At 38.7% G+C, this 19,821-nt stretch overlaps 1 protein-coding gene across 5 annotated transcripts in view; it reads right to left on the bottom strand.

Moving 5' to 3' along the window:
* The window catches only part of LOC149227906 (primase homolog protein-like), a 282,014-nt gene that overhangs the window by 243,416 nt on the left and 18,777 nt on the right, over nt 1-19,821 (bottom strand). For 4 of the 5 annotated variants that reach the window (XM_089377966.1, XM_089377965.1, XM_089377967.1 and 1 more), the window contains exons 3-5: nt 4,056-4,111; nt 3,876-3,933; nt 3,584-3,716 (exon numbers count right to left, since the gene is read on the bottom strand). The exons of the other annotated variant lie outside the window; for it this stretch is intronic. In XM_089377966.1, the coding sequence (XP_089234092.1) occupies nt 3,584-3,716; nt 3,876-3,933; nt 4,056-4,111 (247 nt within the window). The remainder of the gene's footprint in view (nt 1-3,583; nt 3,717-3,875; nt 3,934-4,055; nt 4,112-19,821) is intronic. 5 annotated transcript variants of the gene reach the window in all.

Genomic DNA, 19,821 nt, shown 5'->3' on the forward strand with positions numbered 1-19,821 from the left:
TTTGCACCTTTCACCCTCAAATTTCTACTATGACACACTTTGAAGGGCTAAAAATGTGTTTTGAACCCTCAAAACCCACTTTTCCTAAGTTTAGTGGGAAATCTGATAATTAATTAAGCCAAAAATTAAATAAATGGAAAAAAAAAAATATCTACATATGCTAAATGTTGTGGAAATGAGGTGGAAAATTATAGGGGAGTTAAAGTGAAGTCCCAAGGTGATGTGGACTCCTAAAATCAAAGAAATGACATGTGCTCAAATAAAATCGAATTTTTTGCATTAAATGAGAAAGTTGTTTACTTGGAAATTCGAATTTGTGAAGTTAATGCACATTTGGGAGGATTTGGGAGAATATTTGGTGGATATTTTTGTGGAAAATTGTCCCCACATGGGTTACCACCCATATACACTTGTCATTCCATTATAAAATTCGAATTTAGCACATAAGGGAAGAAGAAAATTATGTCCACTTGCCAAAATTCGATTTTTACACTTGGCATTGGAACTCCATTCAACAAATTCTCTTTAGGATTGTCACCTCATGCCACTTGTTTAATCACTCCTACATTGGAATTAGCTCCCATAGTTTTATATAATAGAGCCTTGAGCTCTCATTTGCATAATATTGTTACTTGCTATTGTGCTTGCGAAGTGTTGGTGCCTTGTACACTTTCAAAAGTATCAATAAATACTTTGGGGTTTCATTCATGAGGTGTTCCTTCTTTGGAAGTGTGATGAATTGTTGATCATTGGTATAATTCTTTTTACTCGTGCTTTGATCTAATTTGTTTCCATATGCTCTTGTAGATTTGTTAATGTAGAGCTATTTTGCATTGACTTTAGAAGTATGCTCTAGGTATAGAATGCTCTAGTTGGTTTTAAATAAATCTCTAGAGTTTATTATCATTGTTTATTGCTAGATCTATATGGAATTAATTCTTGATTGAAGTTTTGTAAAGGGAACATCTTGTTGGGATCACATAATCAAGCGTGAAGGGAAGTCTTTGGAGAGACCAACCCACTCTTGATACATTCTTAAAAGAGCTCTCATTTGTTCTTTGAGTCTTCATAGTCTTATCTGACAAAATGGTTTTGCAAGGGCTTTGGCACATAGCTTGTACACAAGTCGAGCACTTCTAAATTTAAATCTCTTTTAAAAAGCATTGTACTTCATCTTTTTCATTTGCTATCTAAGAGTTTGAAGATAACTAAGAAAAGACGAAAGTTTACTCTCACTCTTTAGCTTAGCCTTTTGTAAATTATAATTGTACATATACATTTTATCTTGTTGATTTTTTCACTAATACTTAACTTATTTTGCAGTGATTGTTTGGATTGTTTGCTAACTCTTATGTGGTAGATTTTGAAGAGCAACCTCCCGCAACATCTAACAAGTGTTTGCGAGACCTTTGGCAAATGTTGGGGGTTCGATTTCCAAGGATGTCGTGAGCTCTTTTGAGGCTTATTTTGGCCAAGTCGAGTTCATTAGAGTGTTGCCCATTTTCCTCTCTAAGTCATGGGCATTTGGAGGAAACTCACACCTTGTTTCCCTTGCATAAGTTTTGTGAGATCTTGTCACTACATTCTCAAGAAAGGAGGTCTAGTGTCCAAGTTTCAAGCAATTATTGTGAGGACTCTCCTTGAAGTTTAGTTGAGGACTTTGAAGGGCCCTCTTCTCATTGTAATATTAATAAAATATCTAATTTGTTTGTGGGAGCTTGGGATTTCTCCCATGGTATCCTATCTCCCCATTTAGAGGGAGGCTTCTCTTGGGTGGATTGACATTTGCATGGTTTAGGCTTTCATACTTCATTCACTTACACGCATCTTTTAATTGGGAATTAACACAATCTCACTATCACATTTCATTAAGTTAAAGTTTGTTACAATTTCATTTGAGTTTTGCATTTTCTGTCTCATTATTGCTTGAAGCTACAAGCTTACACTTTACTTTGAGCAATTCATCTTTTACATGCAAGCATTTTATATTCTTAACAAACTTTGATTCGTTTCCATTTACCTTGGTAAATTGTTTCATGAGCACTTGAATACATGCTTCAATTTTATGTTACATTGTTATCTTGAATATTGGAGCAATTTATTGTCATTGTCTATTTTAAACAAATTTTACTTTCAAGCAAATTACTTGTATCATTTTAATTCATTGATGAAACACATGCAACACTTGTAAGCTAATTTTATTCCTCCAATTGAAGTTATAATTGCAACTTATGTTCAACACTAATTCATTTTCAAGCATTGCAAATCAATTTCTTTGAAGCATTTGCATGTATCATTATTTTAATTTGGGGAATTAACACAATTTGCATTTCATCTAGGTATTTTAGTGTAGGAAGGCCCCCGGCCTCATTAAAATTTTACCTCCAACATAAGTTGGTTGAAGTAGACATTTTAGGAATTCTCTACTCCTCTATTGAATCTTCACTGTGAGATCCATATCTTTGGGCGAGGGTGAGGTCTAAGAATTGAAGAGTTAAATTGTAATCTTGTTGTAGAGATAATTAATAAAATTAACCAAGAGCATTTCCCATTACATTTACTTTACTTGTCTCTTGATGGTTTGAGTTTTCATATGCAAAGTCTATTCCAAAAACAAGTATTATAATCATTTCAAACAAATGCTTTATTTTCATGCTTTAAGTCTAATTGCATATTGATGTCTTGGTTTAACACTTCTTTTCTTTTACATTTCCAAGTTAATTACTAATTTTTGGGTGTGACAACCCCTTCTCTAAGTTCCCTGCCAGCAACCACACGTTGTGGGTTGAAGGCTTTTCTCACTAACTTGTTGGTAGGTGTAGGCGGCAGGGTCAACAGAGCCAAACTTTGGAAGAGGGGAGCCCTCTCATAGAGCAGAGAATAATTTAAGAAGAAGATGTACATTGTAGCAAAATAAATCGAAAAGATATATTGGGCATCTTGAAAAGAATGGTGACATGACTCAATTTCCCTCTCATAAAGCATGATTTAAGAAGAATATGTATATTGTAGCCAAATAAATCAAAAAGATACATTGGGGATCTTGAAAAGAATGATGAATCAACTTCACAAAATATATGGTGCAATCATAAACATTTTTCAATGTTCAATGAGTACATCCGTTGAACTTAGTGATCTTGCCAAAATCCATAAATAAGAGAAAGAAACCATTAAATTTAAGAAGAAACTTAAGTTAAGTAGCTCTTTATAAAAGGAGTTTTAGAAAAAATTGAATGCCATGGAAGTAAGGACAATTGGACTTACAAGAATACGTAGGTGAAGGAAAAGCAAAGAGCCCTTTAGAGAAAAGAAAAAAGAAAAAAATTCATATTGATAGTTGAGAAGATGCCAAGTTTAACAAGGGGATCACCCTTGACAAGTGTCGATGCACTGAGCAACCAATGCATCTGCATCGACAAGGAAACCATAATAATCTTGCTTATCTCATTTACTCATATTGTTATCACATTGACTTATGTATTTCTACACACCCATATACCATTAAGAGATTGACAACATATGAACTATCTCAAACTATATGGAAACGTCACAAGTAGAATATTTTTTAAGGCACTTAACTTACTAGAAATTTGCTCCAATTTCAGATCTTCCTCTGTGAAATTTCTTATATCCCTATCTTCAATGTTTGATGTAGTATTCTTATATGATAAGGTGTTCAATTCAGGCATTGAAGGTCCTAAAAACATCGGTGTGCCCTACAACACAAGAAAATATTTTAATAAAATACTAGATACTAAGAAAATAAAAGGATAAAGATTGGTAGAAAGAAAGAACAACACAAAATAAATCTCCAAAGGAAAAATTATAATTATATAATTAAGGAAGTAATGACATAGATAAGTCTATAATTGCACCATTGTGATACCGCTCCAATTACACTCAACTCTAAAGCACCGCCACATGGCACAATTCCTACACCAGGTTAAATAGATATAATGTCAGAATCAAAGAAAACTCCAAGAAATTTATAAGTGTTGTGACTAGTATAGAATGACATCAAACCATTTTACATGCTTCATATCATATTAACTCACCCATCAGGATAGATGAAAACTATAAGACTTCTCCCTCTTGCGCTTCCTCCTCCACACTGTAATGCCACAAAAAGATAGAAAATATATAATACCTAATCATCTAATGGATGAAAACTTAAAACTTCTCTCTCTTTTGCTTCTTCCTCCACAGTGCAATGCCATAACAGAATCAAAGAAATATATTGTTGACAATTTTACAAAAAAAAGGAAATATAAAATTAAAGGGATATCAACATGTAAATAAAAAAAAGTCAATAGGGTCATCTCTAACACAAATCAAAAACCATGTTCATAACACTTAGGAAATAGCTGCCCCAAGATTACTAGAGAACAAAAGTCAAAATCACACGAAACTCTCGTCCACCCTTTGTCTCCTACTCAAAAAAGTTTTGGAAACCAAAATGAGTAGAAAACCCTTGGGATACTCCTAAGAAACAAAGGACAAGTGGGAGAGAAATATTTCAAACATTTTAAACATGAATTTAAATCTATATATTATTGCTTATGACTTAGATAATGGGAGACAAACCTTACAAAGGAATTCAAAAGTGCCAAATAGACTTGTTACTTTATCACCTATCTGAAATAACCTCTCTCTCTCTCACACACACACAAAGGAAGTGTTAATGTATTGCATAAGAACATCTTTTGTATACATGCACAAATGTGTTTGTGTGTGTATATAGATACATGAATGAGCACTATCTAAAGTCACATGCACATTTGTAAGCACTTGATATATACATGGGCGTGTTAGCAAATTAATTATATCTAAAGATATACACACACAAAATTACATGTACATCCATCTATGCGCATGTAGGTGTAGATAATATGTTCATATATTTATATGCACAAGTACATGTAAGCATACATATCTCTATAAGTTACCTGACACATTCCCCCCCCACAATAATCCCGTGTCACATATTTAATGTGTCAAACACAACACGAGTATGACACATGTCAGGGAACACATGTTCAATACGTGCACTAATCATGTCCTGAAATTCAAACATGTTTCCAAAAAAAAAAGCAGCCTATTAAAACCGATTTTCTGCCTCATTCTAACTCATTTCAGTCACAAGTTTGGAGCTCTCAGAGGTTTTGGAGTAAGGGAAATTAAGCAGTGATAGAAGCAATTCTAAGTGTTGGGAAGTGGATTTGTCCACCATTTTTCAAGATTTTTCCTACAACAATCCATTTTTTCATCATATCACAGAAAGCATGGCTCATTCATCAAGGGCAGCTGGAAAAGGGCAAAGGAAAGGGAGGAATGCCCCAACTGAGGTAGTCTCCCTCCTTCATTTTCATCAGGGTTTACTATTGTTCCATATGTTGGAAGTGGGGTTGCAATAACAATTTCAAATGTTGAACAAAACATTGTTTTAGCAAGATGACGGACTATGAACAAATGTATCCATTGTGGAAGTATGTTAGAAGACATCAAGGGCCCAAGAGCATGTTAAAGGGAGAAGGGAATGTTCTTTGGACATGTAGTTTTTGCCGTAGCGAATTCAAGGGCACCTACTTTTGAGTTAAGGGCCATTTATTGGGCACATCTTGTGGTTTTGGAGCATGTCGAGGAGTAAGTGCATCCAAATGAAGGGATTTAGAAAAAGAGACCAATGTTGATGTGGCAATGGTGATAGCAACATATAGGAAAACCACGAACGTGGATCCTCTTCCATTCCTAAGGAAATCATCTAGCACTATCCATTTGGGAGTGGGAGTGCAATTTAAGCAACAAAAAAGAGGGCAGTTGATCCAGCCATCACTTGGAGCAGGGTCAATACCTGTGACCAAAAATGGTGAAACCCTGGGCCAATTACCATTCCTGCATGCCAATTCAATGGTAAAACACTTTCTCGAAGCTAAAGGCACTCACTCTACCCACTAGCCAAGTACCTCTTGGCAATATGGTCAGAACCTTCTGACCGGGGGATGTTAAAATTGGCAACTAGGGCCAAACTCTGTGTGGGTCATCTTATTTATGGCAGCTGATATTTTTCCTTGATTCCTCTCGTCGAGAGGTGTAGGATTGATCTAACGATCATCCGATTCCGACATGTATTTATGGAGATATGAATTTATTTGTATATACTTGACAATTTGTCAAGGTCGGCCAACAAGATAAAGTGTGTGGCACACCCCCAACTTTACCTCAACATTGCATATAAAGCAAGGAGACATTGTGCCTCATTTCATCATCATCTCAACACTCATCTTCTCTCTCCTCATCTCATTGGGCCAGCGAAGGAGCAGCTTCTCTCACACGTGCAAGAGGAAGGACGCATTTTCTGTTTAGGGCAGCGTTGACTGATTTTAGGGCAACGTTGACTTTTCTAGGGTTGCGTTGACCAAGTGTTGGGCTGCTAAATGAAGCATTGACCAAGGGCTGACCTGCGCATGCTGTTTGGGTGTTGCGTTGACCAAAGCGTTGACTAGTTAGGGCTGACTGCAAACTGCTGATCTTTGACTGTTGTTTTGACCATTGACCAAGGGTTGTTTTGGGCTGTTGAAGTTTGTTGTTGAAGACCGAGTTCTTCAAGGTTGACTAGAGGTCAATTTGGGGTTGTTTGACTAGATTTGACTTTATTGACTTAGGGTTTGCTGTTGCTGGCATAAAATTACAAATTTTTGAATTTGTACTATTTCTCTCTGTTGAACTATTGAAGATTAAAGAAGAATTGATCAAAGGGTTTCCCCGCATTAAGGTTTGTCCCTCGCTAGCCGCCACATCTTGTGTCTCTTGTCTTGGCTTGTTTTCTGTTGATCTATTAATGTTCTATTAGCATTTTACTTTATGTTTATGTGATTGCTAAACAGTGGCTAATAAGAAGAAATCGAAGTAAACTGCACTAAGCATAGAACATACCATAAATTAACATGGTACCGAAGCTAAGGTGAAGACAAAGCCCAAGCAAGAGCAAGAGCAAGAGCAATCACTGAAGGTCGCTGAAGCAATCTCAAAGACTTCATGCGGTCCTCATCACACTTCCCCGCTGAAGACAAGCTCCGTGAGAAGTCTGACTATCACGGATGGAAGATGTCTCTCGATCTGACATTAGAAGAGCAGGAAGTGTTGGACCATGTGAGAGGCAGAATCGTTGAACCTCCATCAAATGCATCTGCCACTGCTAGGAACAAGTAGACCAAGGGAGAAGTCAAAGCAAAGAAGATCATCTGGGACTCTATCGACAAACACCTGGTGGCTTATGTTTCTGAGCTGACCACCTCCAAGGAAATCTACAATAAACTGGTAAGCTTATTTAAAGTTAATGATGCAAATCAAGTTTTGTTCCTTAGAAATAAGTTGAAGGAAATTATGAAGGGAAAAGATGAGAGCATGCAAGCATACTTCTTAAGTATCACCGAGATTAAGAATGATCTCCTATCAATTGGGGAAGTTGTTTGTGACAAGGAACTAACCATCACAACTCTCAAAGGGCTCCCATCTGAATGATATATATTCAGAACCACTCTTCTCAGCAATAATGTAATCCCAGGATTTGAGGAACTGATGGCGAGATGCATTCAAGAAGAAACAAGGATGGAAGAGCAGGAAATGCCTGCACTTAGAGGCAATCCCACTACATTCTCCTCTCATGCTAAAAGGAGAAATAATTCTGGGGAAAAATCTAAGTGAAAGGCCGAACTGAAAGGTGCAAGAAAAGGTAGATGTTACATTTGCAACAAAATTGGCCACTATGCGAGGGAGTGCCCTGATAGAAAGGACTCATCTCATGACGATGATCAAAATCACTCCCGAGGAAATTCCAACAACAATCAAAGGAAGGGCAGGTTCAATGGCAAAGGAAAAAGGAATGACGGAAATCAAGGGAAATGGTCAACCCTCCGAGAAGGCAAGAAACTCCAAGTATGAACCTAACGTTGTTAACAATAAGCGAGATGAATATTATCTAACAGCGGCCCTCTCTACTACTACTCCCCCGGACTCGCGGGAAATTGGCTTATTGATAGTGGTGCCTCAAGGCACTTCACTGGTTACAAAGAAGCTCTCTCTAATCTGATAAAGAAGGAGACCAACCTGGAAATTGTTCTTGGGGACAACTCCAAATATCCCATGAAAGGTGTAGGGAATGTCTCTCTACAATTGAATCAGGGCAATACAATTCATTTGCAAGAAGTCCTATATGTACCTGATCTCAAAAAGAACCTGGTGTCCCTTTCGGAAATGGAAGACAAAGGCTACAAGGTGGCCTTCATCGATGGCAAGGTTCGTGTATGGAAAAAGAATTTCAAATATGCTTTCACTCTTGGGTTTAGGGTTGACTCTTTATGTCATGTCGGAGGAAGTCCGTTGGGTGTCATGACTTGTGACACATCTCTTCAGTCTGAACTATGGCACCAAAGGTTTGCCCACCTTCATTATAAAGCTCTACCAGATGTGAGACAAATGGTGACCAGGATGCCCGAGTTCAAATTAGAGCAAGAAGGTGTATGTCCTGGATGTGCCAAAGGAAAGCTCAAAAGGGGACCATTCCCCTTATGCTAGAGCAAGACCTCGGATATATTGCAGTTGGTTCACTCCGACATATCTGGTATGATGCCTTTGAATTCCTTGGGAGGATATTTATATTACCTCACTTTTACTGATGATTATTCTCGCAAGACTTGGATATACTTCTTGAAAAAGAAGGATGAATTGTTCTCCTGGTTTCGCCACTTCAAAGCCTTGATCAAGAATCAAACCAAAAAGAGGATCAGAATCTTAAGGACTGATAATGGGGCTGAGTATGAATCCAATGAGTTCCATGACTTTTGCGAAGAGGCTGGCATTAAGAGGGAGACCACAACACCATATACTCCTGAGCAAAATGGTGTGGCGGAAAGGAAGAATCATACGATTGTGGAAGTTGTTTGTGCTATGCTCCATGATCAAAGGCTTTTGAAGTTTCTATGGGCCGAAGCTGCGAATACTGTCATATATGTGCAAAACCGATGCCCTCATCAAGCATTGGGTTCCAAGACTCCCGAAGAAATGTTCACTGGTAAGAAACCTGGCGTATCTCATTTTAGAATTTTTGGAAGTCTTGTATATTTTCATGTGCCGAAAGAGAAAAGGAATAAATTAGGTGCATGTGGAAAGATAGGAATCTTCGTGGGCTATAGCGAAAATACTAAGGGCTATAGAATCTATGTGACTGGTCAAAGGGATGTTGAGATTAGCCATGATGTCACCTTTGACGAAGATATGGCTCTTAGAAAAGTTGACAATCTTCCCATATTGAGGAAATCTGGAGTTGTCACCGGGAAACCAGAGGAAAAGGAAGATGAGACGATTCCCGATGTAGAAGAACCTATGGATCCTATTGATCCCCCTCCGCAAGAACCTTCCTCTTCTAGGAAGAGGCCTTCATGGCTCAGGGAGGCACTTAATGATGCCAAAGGACACATTGCACCCAGAGGGACTTTCCGTGAAAGTAAGAAGTCGGCCAAGTATCAGGGATACTTGACCATCATGAGCACGATCATTCAAAATGAGCCTTCATCATTCACAGAAGTTGTCAAGCATCAAGTATGGAAGGATGCTATGACTGAGGAATATGAGTCCACCATGAAGAACGATGTCTGGGATGTGGTCCCCAGACCCCACGACAAGCAGTTGTCACTTCGAAATGGCTTTACAAGATAAAGCATGGAGCTGATGGAAGTGTTGAAAAGTATAAGGCTCGTTTTGTCGCTCGTGGCTTCTCTCAGAAGGAAGGTATAGACTATGACGAGATATTTGCACTTGTTGCTCGATATACCACCATTCGCTAGATCATAGCCCTTGCTGCTTTGCAAGGATGGAACCTACATCATATGGATGTCAAGACCGCGTTCTTGCATGGTTCGATCAAAGAGGAAGTCTACGTGGAACAACTCGAAGGATTTGAGATTCATGATCGGGAATCTCACGTGCGCAGGTTGAAGAAAGCCCTCTATAGGCTGAAGCAAGCACCCCAAGCGTGGTATGAAAGGATCGATAGCTACTTGATGAAGCTGGGATTCACTAGGAGTGAAGCCGACCCTAACCTTTACTTTAAGGTTGAAGATGACAAACCTCTCATACTGGTGTTGTACGTTGACGACCTCTTTCTAACAGGTGCAGACCCTCTCATTCACAAATGTAAGAGGGAGTTGGCTTCTGAGTTTGAGATGAAGGACCTGGGACTGATGCACTATTTCCTAGGACTAGAAATATGGCAAAAGCCAATGGAGATTTTCCTATCGCAAGGAAAATATGTGGTCAAGATATTGGAGAGATTCGGTATGGTGGACTGCAAGCCCGTGACTACCCCGATGGAGCTTGACTTCAAGAAGTTAAGCGGTAGTGCTGTCAGACTTGTTTTACAAAATGCTACCGAGTATCGTCAACTCATCGGAGCATTGATGTTCTTGGTGAACTCCCGTCTGGATATATGTTTTGCAGTCAACACGTTGAGTCAACATATGGTTGAGCCTCACCACACACATTGGATTGGTGCCAAGAATCTGTTGAGATACCTTCGTGGCACAATCACTCATGGGTTGAGATACACTGTCGAAGATGTGAGACTACATGGATATACCGATGTTGATTGGGCAGGCAGTGTGGTGGACCGAAAGAGCACTTTTGGGTGTTGTTTCTCTTTGGGATCTGCCTCGATATCCTGGATGAGCAGGAAGCAGAAGTCGGTAGCTTTGAGCACCGCTGAGGCAGAGTACATTGCTGCGAGTATGGCCTCTTGTGAGGCGGTCTAGTTGTGGAAGCTCTTCAATGAGTTGTTTGGATTTACATTGGATACTACTGTGATCCTGTGTGACAACCAGAGCGAGATTCATTTATCAAAGAATCTCGTATTTCATGATCACTCCAAGCATATCGATATCAGGTACCACTGTATCCGAGATATGGTGTAAAGGGGAGCAATAAAGCTCCAACATATCGGTACAAATGAGCAAGTCACCGACATTTTGACGAAGCCCCTAGGAAAGGTCAAATTCTTGACTTTCCGAGAACGACTTGGTGTTGTTGAGAGACCCTCTTATGAGGGTCGTGTATGATGCATACATTGAGCTCTGGGAGCTCCAGGGGGCTTGGGGTACTTCTTGGAGCGACATGCGACCACAGGGCGACTCACCCTCCCCTAGTGGTGCGCTATGTACAGGGTGAAAGGTTCAACCTTCCCCTGTGATACCCCATGGCGACTTAGGGACAGGATGATTAGTTCTCATGTCGAGGCATCCTACCCATGCAATCTGGGACTCATGGGAAGTACCTCTCATCTGATCAATGAGCAGGGAAATGGGGTTAGGGACCATAGTAGTACTATCGATGGACGCATCGTTGTATCTATCGTACTCCCTATGCTAGGATGACCTCCATTGATCTGGGATCAGTGAGAGTGGTATGACACACTCTCTGGGACTAACTTCAGGTCAGTGGAGGATGGTATGATACATCCTCGATCATTTCTTCTTCTTCATAGTTCAGCAAAGTAAAGCAGAGCCGAGCAGTGCAGGGCAGTGCATTTGATGGTAGAGATAGTACCGACGGTCAGACGAATTAGCAGATGGAGTTCTCCCTAGTTGAGAGGGAGTGTTAAAATTGGCAACTAAGGCCAAACTCCATGTGGGTCATCTTATTTATGGCAACTGATATTTTTCCTTGATTCCTCTCGTTGAGAGGTGTAGGATTAATCTAACGATCATCCAATTCTGACATGTATTTATGGAGATATGAATTTATTTGTATATACTTGACAATTTGTCAAGGTCGGCCAGCAAGATAAAGTGTGTGGCACACCCCCAGTTTTACCTCAATGTTGCATATAAAGCAAGGAGACATTGTGCCTCATTTCATCATCATCTCAACACTCATCTTCTCTCTCCTCACCTCATTGGGCCAGCGAAGGAGCAGCTTCTCTCACACATGCAAGAGGAAGGACGCATTTTTTGTTTAGGGCAGCGTTGACTTTTCTAGGGCTGCGTTGACCAAGTGTTGGGCTGCTAAATGAAGCGTTGACCAAGCGTTGACCTACACATGCTGTTTGGGTGTTGCATTGACCAGCGTTGACCAAAGTGTTGACCAGCGTTGACTAGTTAGGGTTGACCGCAAGCTACTGATCTTTGACTGTTGACCAAGGGTTATTTTGGGCTGTCAAAGTTTGTTGTTGAAGACCGAGTTCTTCAAGGTTGACTAGAGGTCAATCTGGGGCTATTTGACTAGATTTGACTTTGTTGATTTAGGGTTTGTTGCTGCTGTCATAAAATTGCAAATTTATGAATTTGTACTATTTCTCTCTACTGAACTATTGAAGATTAAAGAAGAATTGATCAAAGGGTTTCCTCGCATTAGGGTTTGTCCCTCGCTAGCCGCCATATCTTGTGTCTCTTGTCTTGGCTTGTTTTCTGTCGATCTATTAATGTTTTATCAGCATTTTACTTTATGTTTATGTGATTGTTAAACAGTGGCTAATAAGAAGAAATCAAAGTAAACTGCACTAAGCATAGAACATACCATAAATTAAGAGGGGAGCACTCTAGGCCTTGATGTTCTCTGGGCCATTCTCCCTGGCCACATTACATAGCCTGTAGTCAATACCCTTGACCTGTCAATATCCTGACCTAGAGAGAATGTCTACCCTTGATGCTACAACATCAACACTCCCTCAAACTAAGGGAAGCATTCTCAACCACTCCCAGCTTGTCCCTGAAGTAAACAAACTCCATCCTGGGATAGAGGCTTTATAAGAATGTCAACAACCTACTTTTCTGGAGCCATATTGCTCTATTTTGTACCATGTCGTGGTACTTGATCTCAATGCTTCAATTTGCCATCACGATCGTCTCCAGCACTTGATCAAACAATCCTAAGAGCAACTTCTGAAGCGATATTACTTCTCAACTCGCCAAACTAGCTGCAATATACTCAGGCTCCGCAATGCTGAGTGCAACAGATGTCTGCTTCCTACTCATCTAGGATATCATAACAAAACCTAAACCGAAGCAACATCCTGACGTGCTCTCCCTGTCTTGTGCACTCTCTACTCAATTTGAATCTATATATCCCTGCAGTTGTACTTCATCTTTTTAGACATATCTCAATCCATATCCAATTGCATTGTGTCAATACCTCAACACATGTTGTGTCACATGCCTCAACTCAACCATAAAATGATTGGCTTCCTTCAGTGGATCCATCACTGAAGCTGCATTCCTGTCACCCTAACTGGGTGCTCCTTTCAAAATAGATTCTGTTGTGGCAATCCTAGTTGGTCCCTCTGCCACTGTTGTTTCCTATTCACTAAAGCATATCTTACTGTTTGGCGTGGTCCACTTCATAGAAGGCATACTGTGACCATCTAATCTGGCAATCTTGCATTCTATCATCTGAAGGATCTCAATAGTATACTTCCCTTGACCAAGGAAGTAATGCATCAAATCTAGATCCTTTATCTCGAACTCAAAGGTCAACTCCTCTGACACTGAAGCAAGTTTGACTGCTCCCTTTATCACAAAAGCGAATCCTCTTGCCACTGCTGCTCCCTCTATCACGTGAGTCCTTCTGCTTCCGTCAATAACAAGTCATATGTAACAGCCCCGAAATAAAAACATGTAATTAATTAGATTAATCGTGCGATTTATAATCAACACGCAATTTATCAACTAATTAACATCAAATTTCATAAATATGAGTAGAGACAACTTACCTGTAGCAATGATGTTTCTTACTTGTGATTTCAGGGTTGAACGCTAATTGAATTGTGCTAACTGCAACGAAGTCTTGGGGACAACTCTCCACCCAACCGTAGGCTCAATTGCACAAAATCTTGCTACAACTGGCCACCCCCGAGCCCTCAATCAACGTACTACTGCTAGGGAATCCTTTGTCTCACAACACTATTCTCCCAAAAGAATGGATGATGGAATCATGGAATGATGGAATGCCTCTCATCTTCCTCACCATCTATTAAATAGAGAAAACATTGGAAGGGGAACCACATGCACACACTCCATGTGTCAACATGCAATTTTACTGCTTTCTTGTTTTATTTCTTTTGTTTTTACTTTTTGATAGCTTTACTGATTTTTACTGCGTTCTTGTTTTATTTCTTTTGTTTTTACTTTTTTATAGCTTTACTGATTTTTACTGCTTTCTTGTTTTATTTCTTTTGTTTTTACTTTTTTATAGCTTTACTGATTTTTACTATTTTTTCTGTTTTTTTTATTTATATTTATTTAGAGCTTTAGTATTGTTATTTATTATTTTATTATTATTTATTATTTATTTACTATTACTATTTTTTATTTATTGTTTATTATTTATTTTCTTGTATTTTAATATTATATTATATTATTTATTATTTATTATTATTATTATTATTATTTATTATTTATTATTAAGGGACATTACATACTCCCCCACTTTAAAGAACTTTGTGCCGAAGTTAAGTTGAATTATTTAACATTTTATTTTGTTATTTATTTACTTCATATTTGTCGACACCCTTTGCTAAACTAGTATAACCAGTAGGCATCGAAAGTTTCACAACACCCGGGAAATCCCAAGGAATCCCTGTCATTTTTCCCACTTTCGGAACAAGGCATAAACCTCCTCGGTCTGTTTCTTAGTCCAAGGCTGGCCCCAAGGCTCACGCCTGACTCAGACCTCATCTGCCCCAAGGCAGGCATCTGGTACAGTGCTCAATGTCTCCGGGCATCTCGCAAGGTTGGCCCACTCCCTCCACAACTCACTAAGGCGCACAACCCCAGGCATTGAAGTCCTTACACCCCTACCAGGCTTCGGCATCCCAATAAAATACTAGGCCCCTAACCTTCAATATCAGGCACTTGGCCTCCTCAAGATGGTCCCATAGCCCTCAAGAGCTATACAAGACAAAGGAACCACTGGTAGTAGTACGTTGATTGAGGGCTCGGGGGTGGCCAGTTGTAGCAAGATTTTGTGCAATTGAGCCTACGGTTGGGTGGAGAGTCGTCCCCAAGACTTTGTTGCAGTTAGTAGAATTCAACTAGCGTTCAACCCCAAAATCACAAGTGAGAAACATCACCACTACAGGTAAGTTGTCTCTACTCATATTTCTGAAATTTGATGTTAATTAGTTGATAAATTGCGTGTTGATTATAAATCGCATGATTAATCTAATTAATTACATGTTTTTATTTCGAGGCTGTTACATCATATAATAACTAGATCAACCAAGACTCATTAGATATCCATGCTCGAGTTTGTACAAAGCTTTTGCCAATTTACAGACATGAGACTCCTTCTCATGTACCTTCAAGCCCTGAGGTCGTTCTATGTACATTTCTCCCTCAATCACTCTATTGAGGAAAGTGGTCTTTACATCCATCAGCTGCAACCTTCAATCCATGAAAAAACAATAGAAATAATAATTCTAACAGAAGTGTACCTAAAAACCGGAGTAAATGTCTCCTCGTAGTCCCTCATTTTGGGAGAACCTTCTTGCCACAATTCTCGCTTTGTACTTCTTTATGTTGCCATCCATTGTGTGCTTGATCATGTAAATCCCACTTGGAAGTCACCACTGACTTCCCCTCAAGTCTCACTCACAATGTCCTTCATCATGGCATCCTTTAAAGTTTAAACTTGTTGGCCTACCTAGTCCCTCTGAACTAGGAGCTCTTACAATCATCTGGCACAGTTCTAGATGTCAGTACAATTTCTCCCTCTTAAACACAAATCACTCTAGTTGAGTTAATGCTCAATCCTTGGGAGAATCCTCTTACCACAAACTTTGCTTCGTTCTTCCCGATGCTTCCATCTGCTGCCAGAGACTTGGCAGCCTTCACGATGTACCTGCAAACCTCATTAGGAGGTCATGTAAGAAACAATTATAACCAAGCAAAAAGATACAAAGACAAGAGGTTGTCCAAAATAAAGTAATAATCAATCAAGAAGAAAGAAAATACGAAGTACTTATCTTTTGATCTGAGGATTGTAGGGAATTGTCAAATCCCTCTTAATTTGTGCCTTCTTTGCAAAAATCACTAGAATCCATCTGCCATCTCATCAAGCTAGAAATGTTCATCCTTGTCCCCATCATCAACTACTCATGCATGTTGTTTTTCCTTCCTTCCTTGCTAGAGTTTCTTCATCCTCGAGTTATCTAGCCTCACCAAAGGCTTAACTGCAAGTTAAGACATCTTCATGCTAACAAGAAGATGAACCAAGTACAAACCTCCACTAGCATTCAGCATTCTAGGTCTCATTCTATGGTTTCACAAACCCTTAGGACCAATATTTCAATACAAGTCATATCCTTCTAGACTCCTAGGGTTTGCAAATTTGATTGACACCCTTTGCTAACTCAACAAACTTGTCATGTGCAAATTATCCTATGATAGTCATGGAACCAATCATTGTCCCTAAAAAATTTGACATTGATCCATTATAAGATGCCATCATATCATCTCAAACCTTTTATTGATCACCAGTGAATCTCATTACTGGAATTTATTGCTTTATACAAAAATTAGGTGGGGAGGGTTTCTCCTTAGCTCCCTCTAGCTTTTGAGCAGCTTTCAACTTCCCATTGCATACAATTTCATAAGCCTTATGGACTATCCTCCAATGCTTATACAAACGTTTATTCTACACATGCTTATCAAGGACCCTTTTTGTTCACACTTTTTGGTAAGTACATACAAATGTTGATATCAACAAGTTATTCTACTAGGACTTGAGGGTTGAAGACATTCTCCCATACTTGGCTTCTTTAGGTTTCATTGGCTCTTGGAACTCACAGTAGACAAATCCTACAAGCCCTCTCTCACTGTCAATAGCCCATTTTTGTGCCTTGCTGCCACTCCATAGGCCTGAGGTAGCTTGGCGCCTTTTGCCCTCCCTTGTTTCTGCCTGCAATCCACTTAAACAAGCTTTGACACAGTCTGCTCAGCTCCTAAGGCCTTTCGGCCTTGTTGAATCAGTCCTGAGGCCCTTTCAGCCCTATTTCTTACTTGTTGAGGCCTTTCGGCCCGACACTAGGACTTCGACCTAGTCTTCAAGGTAAATAGAACTTGGCCCTGAATCAGAAGATAGAAATACAAGATCTAAGACCTTGTTGATTATAGCTCTAAGGCTTTACTGTCTTGAACTAGGGATAGACTAGGGCTTCTCAAGACTTGCTTCTTCTTAGACAAGACCTTCTCAAGATTTCAATGGTTGCTCTTTCACATAGGCTCTGATACCATGTTGATTTTTCAAAGAAATTTGATCTTCTAAACTAATGTTTACTTTCCAATGATTTCTTTAACTAAGTTCACTTATGTCACCTACATCATTAAACAATTATGCATAGAAAATCCCAATAGTAATGCAATAATGACAGTAGGATCATAAAGAGACAGCCAAGCACACAAAGAGACAATTTTTTCACCTGGGAAACACAATCTTGGGAGAAAACCCAACAATCTTTTCTAGAAGAAATTCTTCAGTTCATCAAAGTTACAATCTAATATTCATAAGTCAAATTAAGTCAAACAGACCACAAGAATCTCAATCAATCAAACTCTACTAAAAAATTCGGTCAACTTTTCCAAAACTAGGTCAAACTATGCCTAGAATATTTCGGTCAAACTGACCTCAGAAGAACTCAGTCAAAGCTAGTCAACGTAGGTCAAACTTTAGTGTTCTTCTTCTCTCTCTCCTTTGCACATGTGAACAGAAGAATGGATATCTTGATGAACAAAATTGATGCCAAATTGGAGGAGGTCAAATTTCAATATATAGTGGTCAAATCAAGTGGATTTTGACCAAGGGTCATGTTGACCACTGGAGTGGCACCTGATGATTATATGAAGACTCCATGCCCAAGGATGATCCAAAGGACACTTGTACCATCAAATGTCATTAGTCAACAGAGTTTTTTAACTCTATTCTATATTCTCATCATCTTTCTTGTACCCAGATTCCACACCCTGCGGGGAATTGTAATAAGTGATACTATGAATGATGAGTTTTTGAGTCTGTAACAGGCCTAGGATGTTGGGACTAAATCAGCAAATGAGTACACCTTGGAGTGTTTTTTTTAATCCAGTTAATTATCCCTTCTTTTCCAAAGGCAAATAATTTTCTGGGTCTTCTCACTCATTTCTTACCCCAAAGCTATGGTGACGGTTTGAAGGTTGAGCCCCTAATACATCTTAGTCTACAGTCGATGTATATTACAATACTAGATCACACAAAAAAATTTGTGGAATTTGGTTAGGTCTATGTAGTTATTTTTTAATTTTTTAGATTTTCCACAATGCCGAAATTGCTAATAAAATTGTATTTGCAATGTAATAAGTGATGTCTAGAGATTTATGGGGTATGAGTAATGAAATTTGCACCTCTCACCTTCAACTTTCTACTATGACACACGTTGAGAGGTTAAAAATGTGTTTTGAACACTCAAAACCCACTTTTCCTAAGTTTAGTGGGAAATCTGGCAATTAATTAAGCCAGAAATTAAATAAATGGAGAAAAACAAATATTCACACATGCTTAATGTTGTGGAAATGAAATGGAAAATTATGGGGGAGTTAAAGTGAAGTCCCAAGGTGATATGGACTCCTAAAATCAAGGAAATGACATATGCTCAAATAAAATCAAATTTATGGCATTAAAGGAGAAAGCTGCTTACTTGGAAATTCGAAATTGTGAAGTTAATGCACATTTGGGAGGATGTGGGAGAATATTTGGTGGAGATTTTTGTGGGAAATTGTCCCCACATGGGTTACGACCCATATACACTTGTCATTCTATCATAAAATTCGAATTTGGCAAATAAGGGAAGAAGAAAATGATGTCCACATGTCCACTTGCCAGAATTCGATTTTTACACTTCGCATTGGAGCTCCATTCAACAAATTCGAATTTCTCTTTGGGATTGTCACCTCATGCCACTTGTTTAATCACTTCTATATTGAGATTGGCTCCAATGTCATTTGTCATTGTCATTCTTCATTGGGATATGCTCCCAACTCTCTATATAATAGAGCCATGAACTCTCATTTATATCATGTAATACGAGCTATTGTGTTTGAGAAAACTCTGTAGGATTGTATTCACTACTTGCAATATAATACAACAGTCTTTGGGGTAAAGCATGATGGTGTTCTTCTCCTTGCATGTGTAGTAAATTTTTTGACTTGTTGTTATGCTTCTATTTATTTCCTCATGTCATTATTTCTTTCATGCTTGTTTCAAATTATGTTAGTATGCAGCGATCTCATATTAGCATAAGAATTAATTTTTTTTTTTAGGAAAAGAAATATTCTAGTGGATAATAGATATATCTCTAGGAATTCTTTCCACTGCACTTATTTAATTTCATGTCGATTTAATGATTTGTGGTGAAGTTTTGTAGATGAATCATTATTTGGTCAAGCTTTTCAAGCGTGGGGAAATTCTCGGAGGAATCAACCCATTCTTGAAAAATATTCAAGGAGAACCCGCATGTTTTGAATTCCAAAGTCTCATCTATATCTTATTTGTGTCTTGCAGGGATTCTTTCAAGTTTCTTAAAGCTTTTATTTTTTGCATCAAAATATCAAACTTGAAAAATTTTATTTTTTACGTATTGTACTTTATTTATCAATATCTAGCTATTTCAAAGAGCTAAGTCATGGCTAGTCAAAGAGGAGAGCTTGCTCATACTCTTTGGTCTAGCGTCTTGTAGATTATTTTTGTAACGTACTTTGTTGTCATCTTGGTCTAACATTTGAGTTATTTTCGTATCCTTTTGAACAA

Source organism: Pinus tabuliformis, chromosome J (assembly GCF_031772625.1).
Source record: "Pinus tabuliformis cultivar Carrire ecotype Pingquan chromosome J, CPIR1, whole genome shotgun sequence".
In the NCBI taxonomy this organism is placed as follows: Eukaryota; Viridiplantae; Streptophyta; class Pinopsida; order Pinales; family Pinaceae; genus Pinus; species Pinus tabuliformis.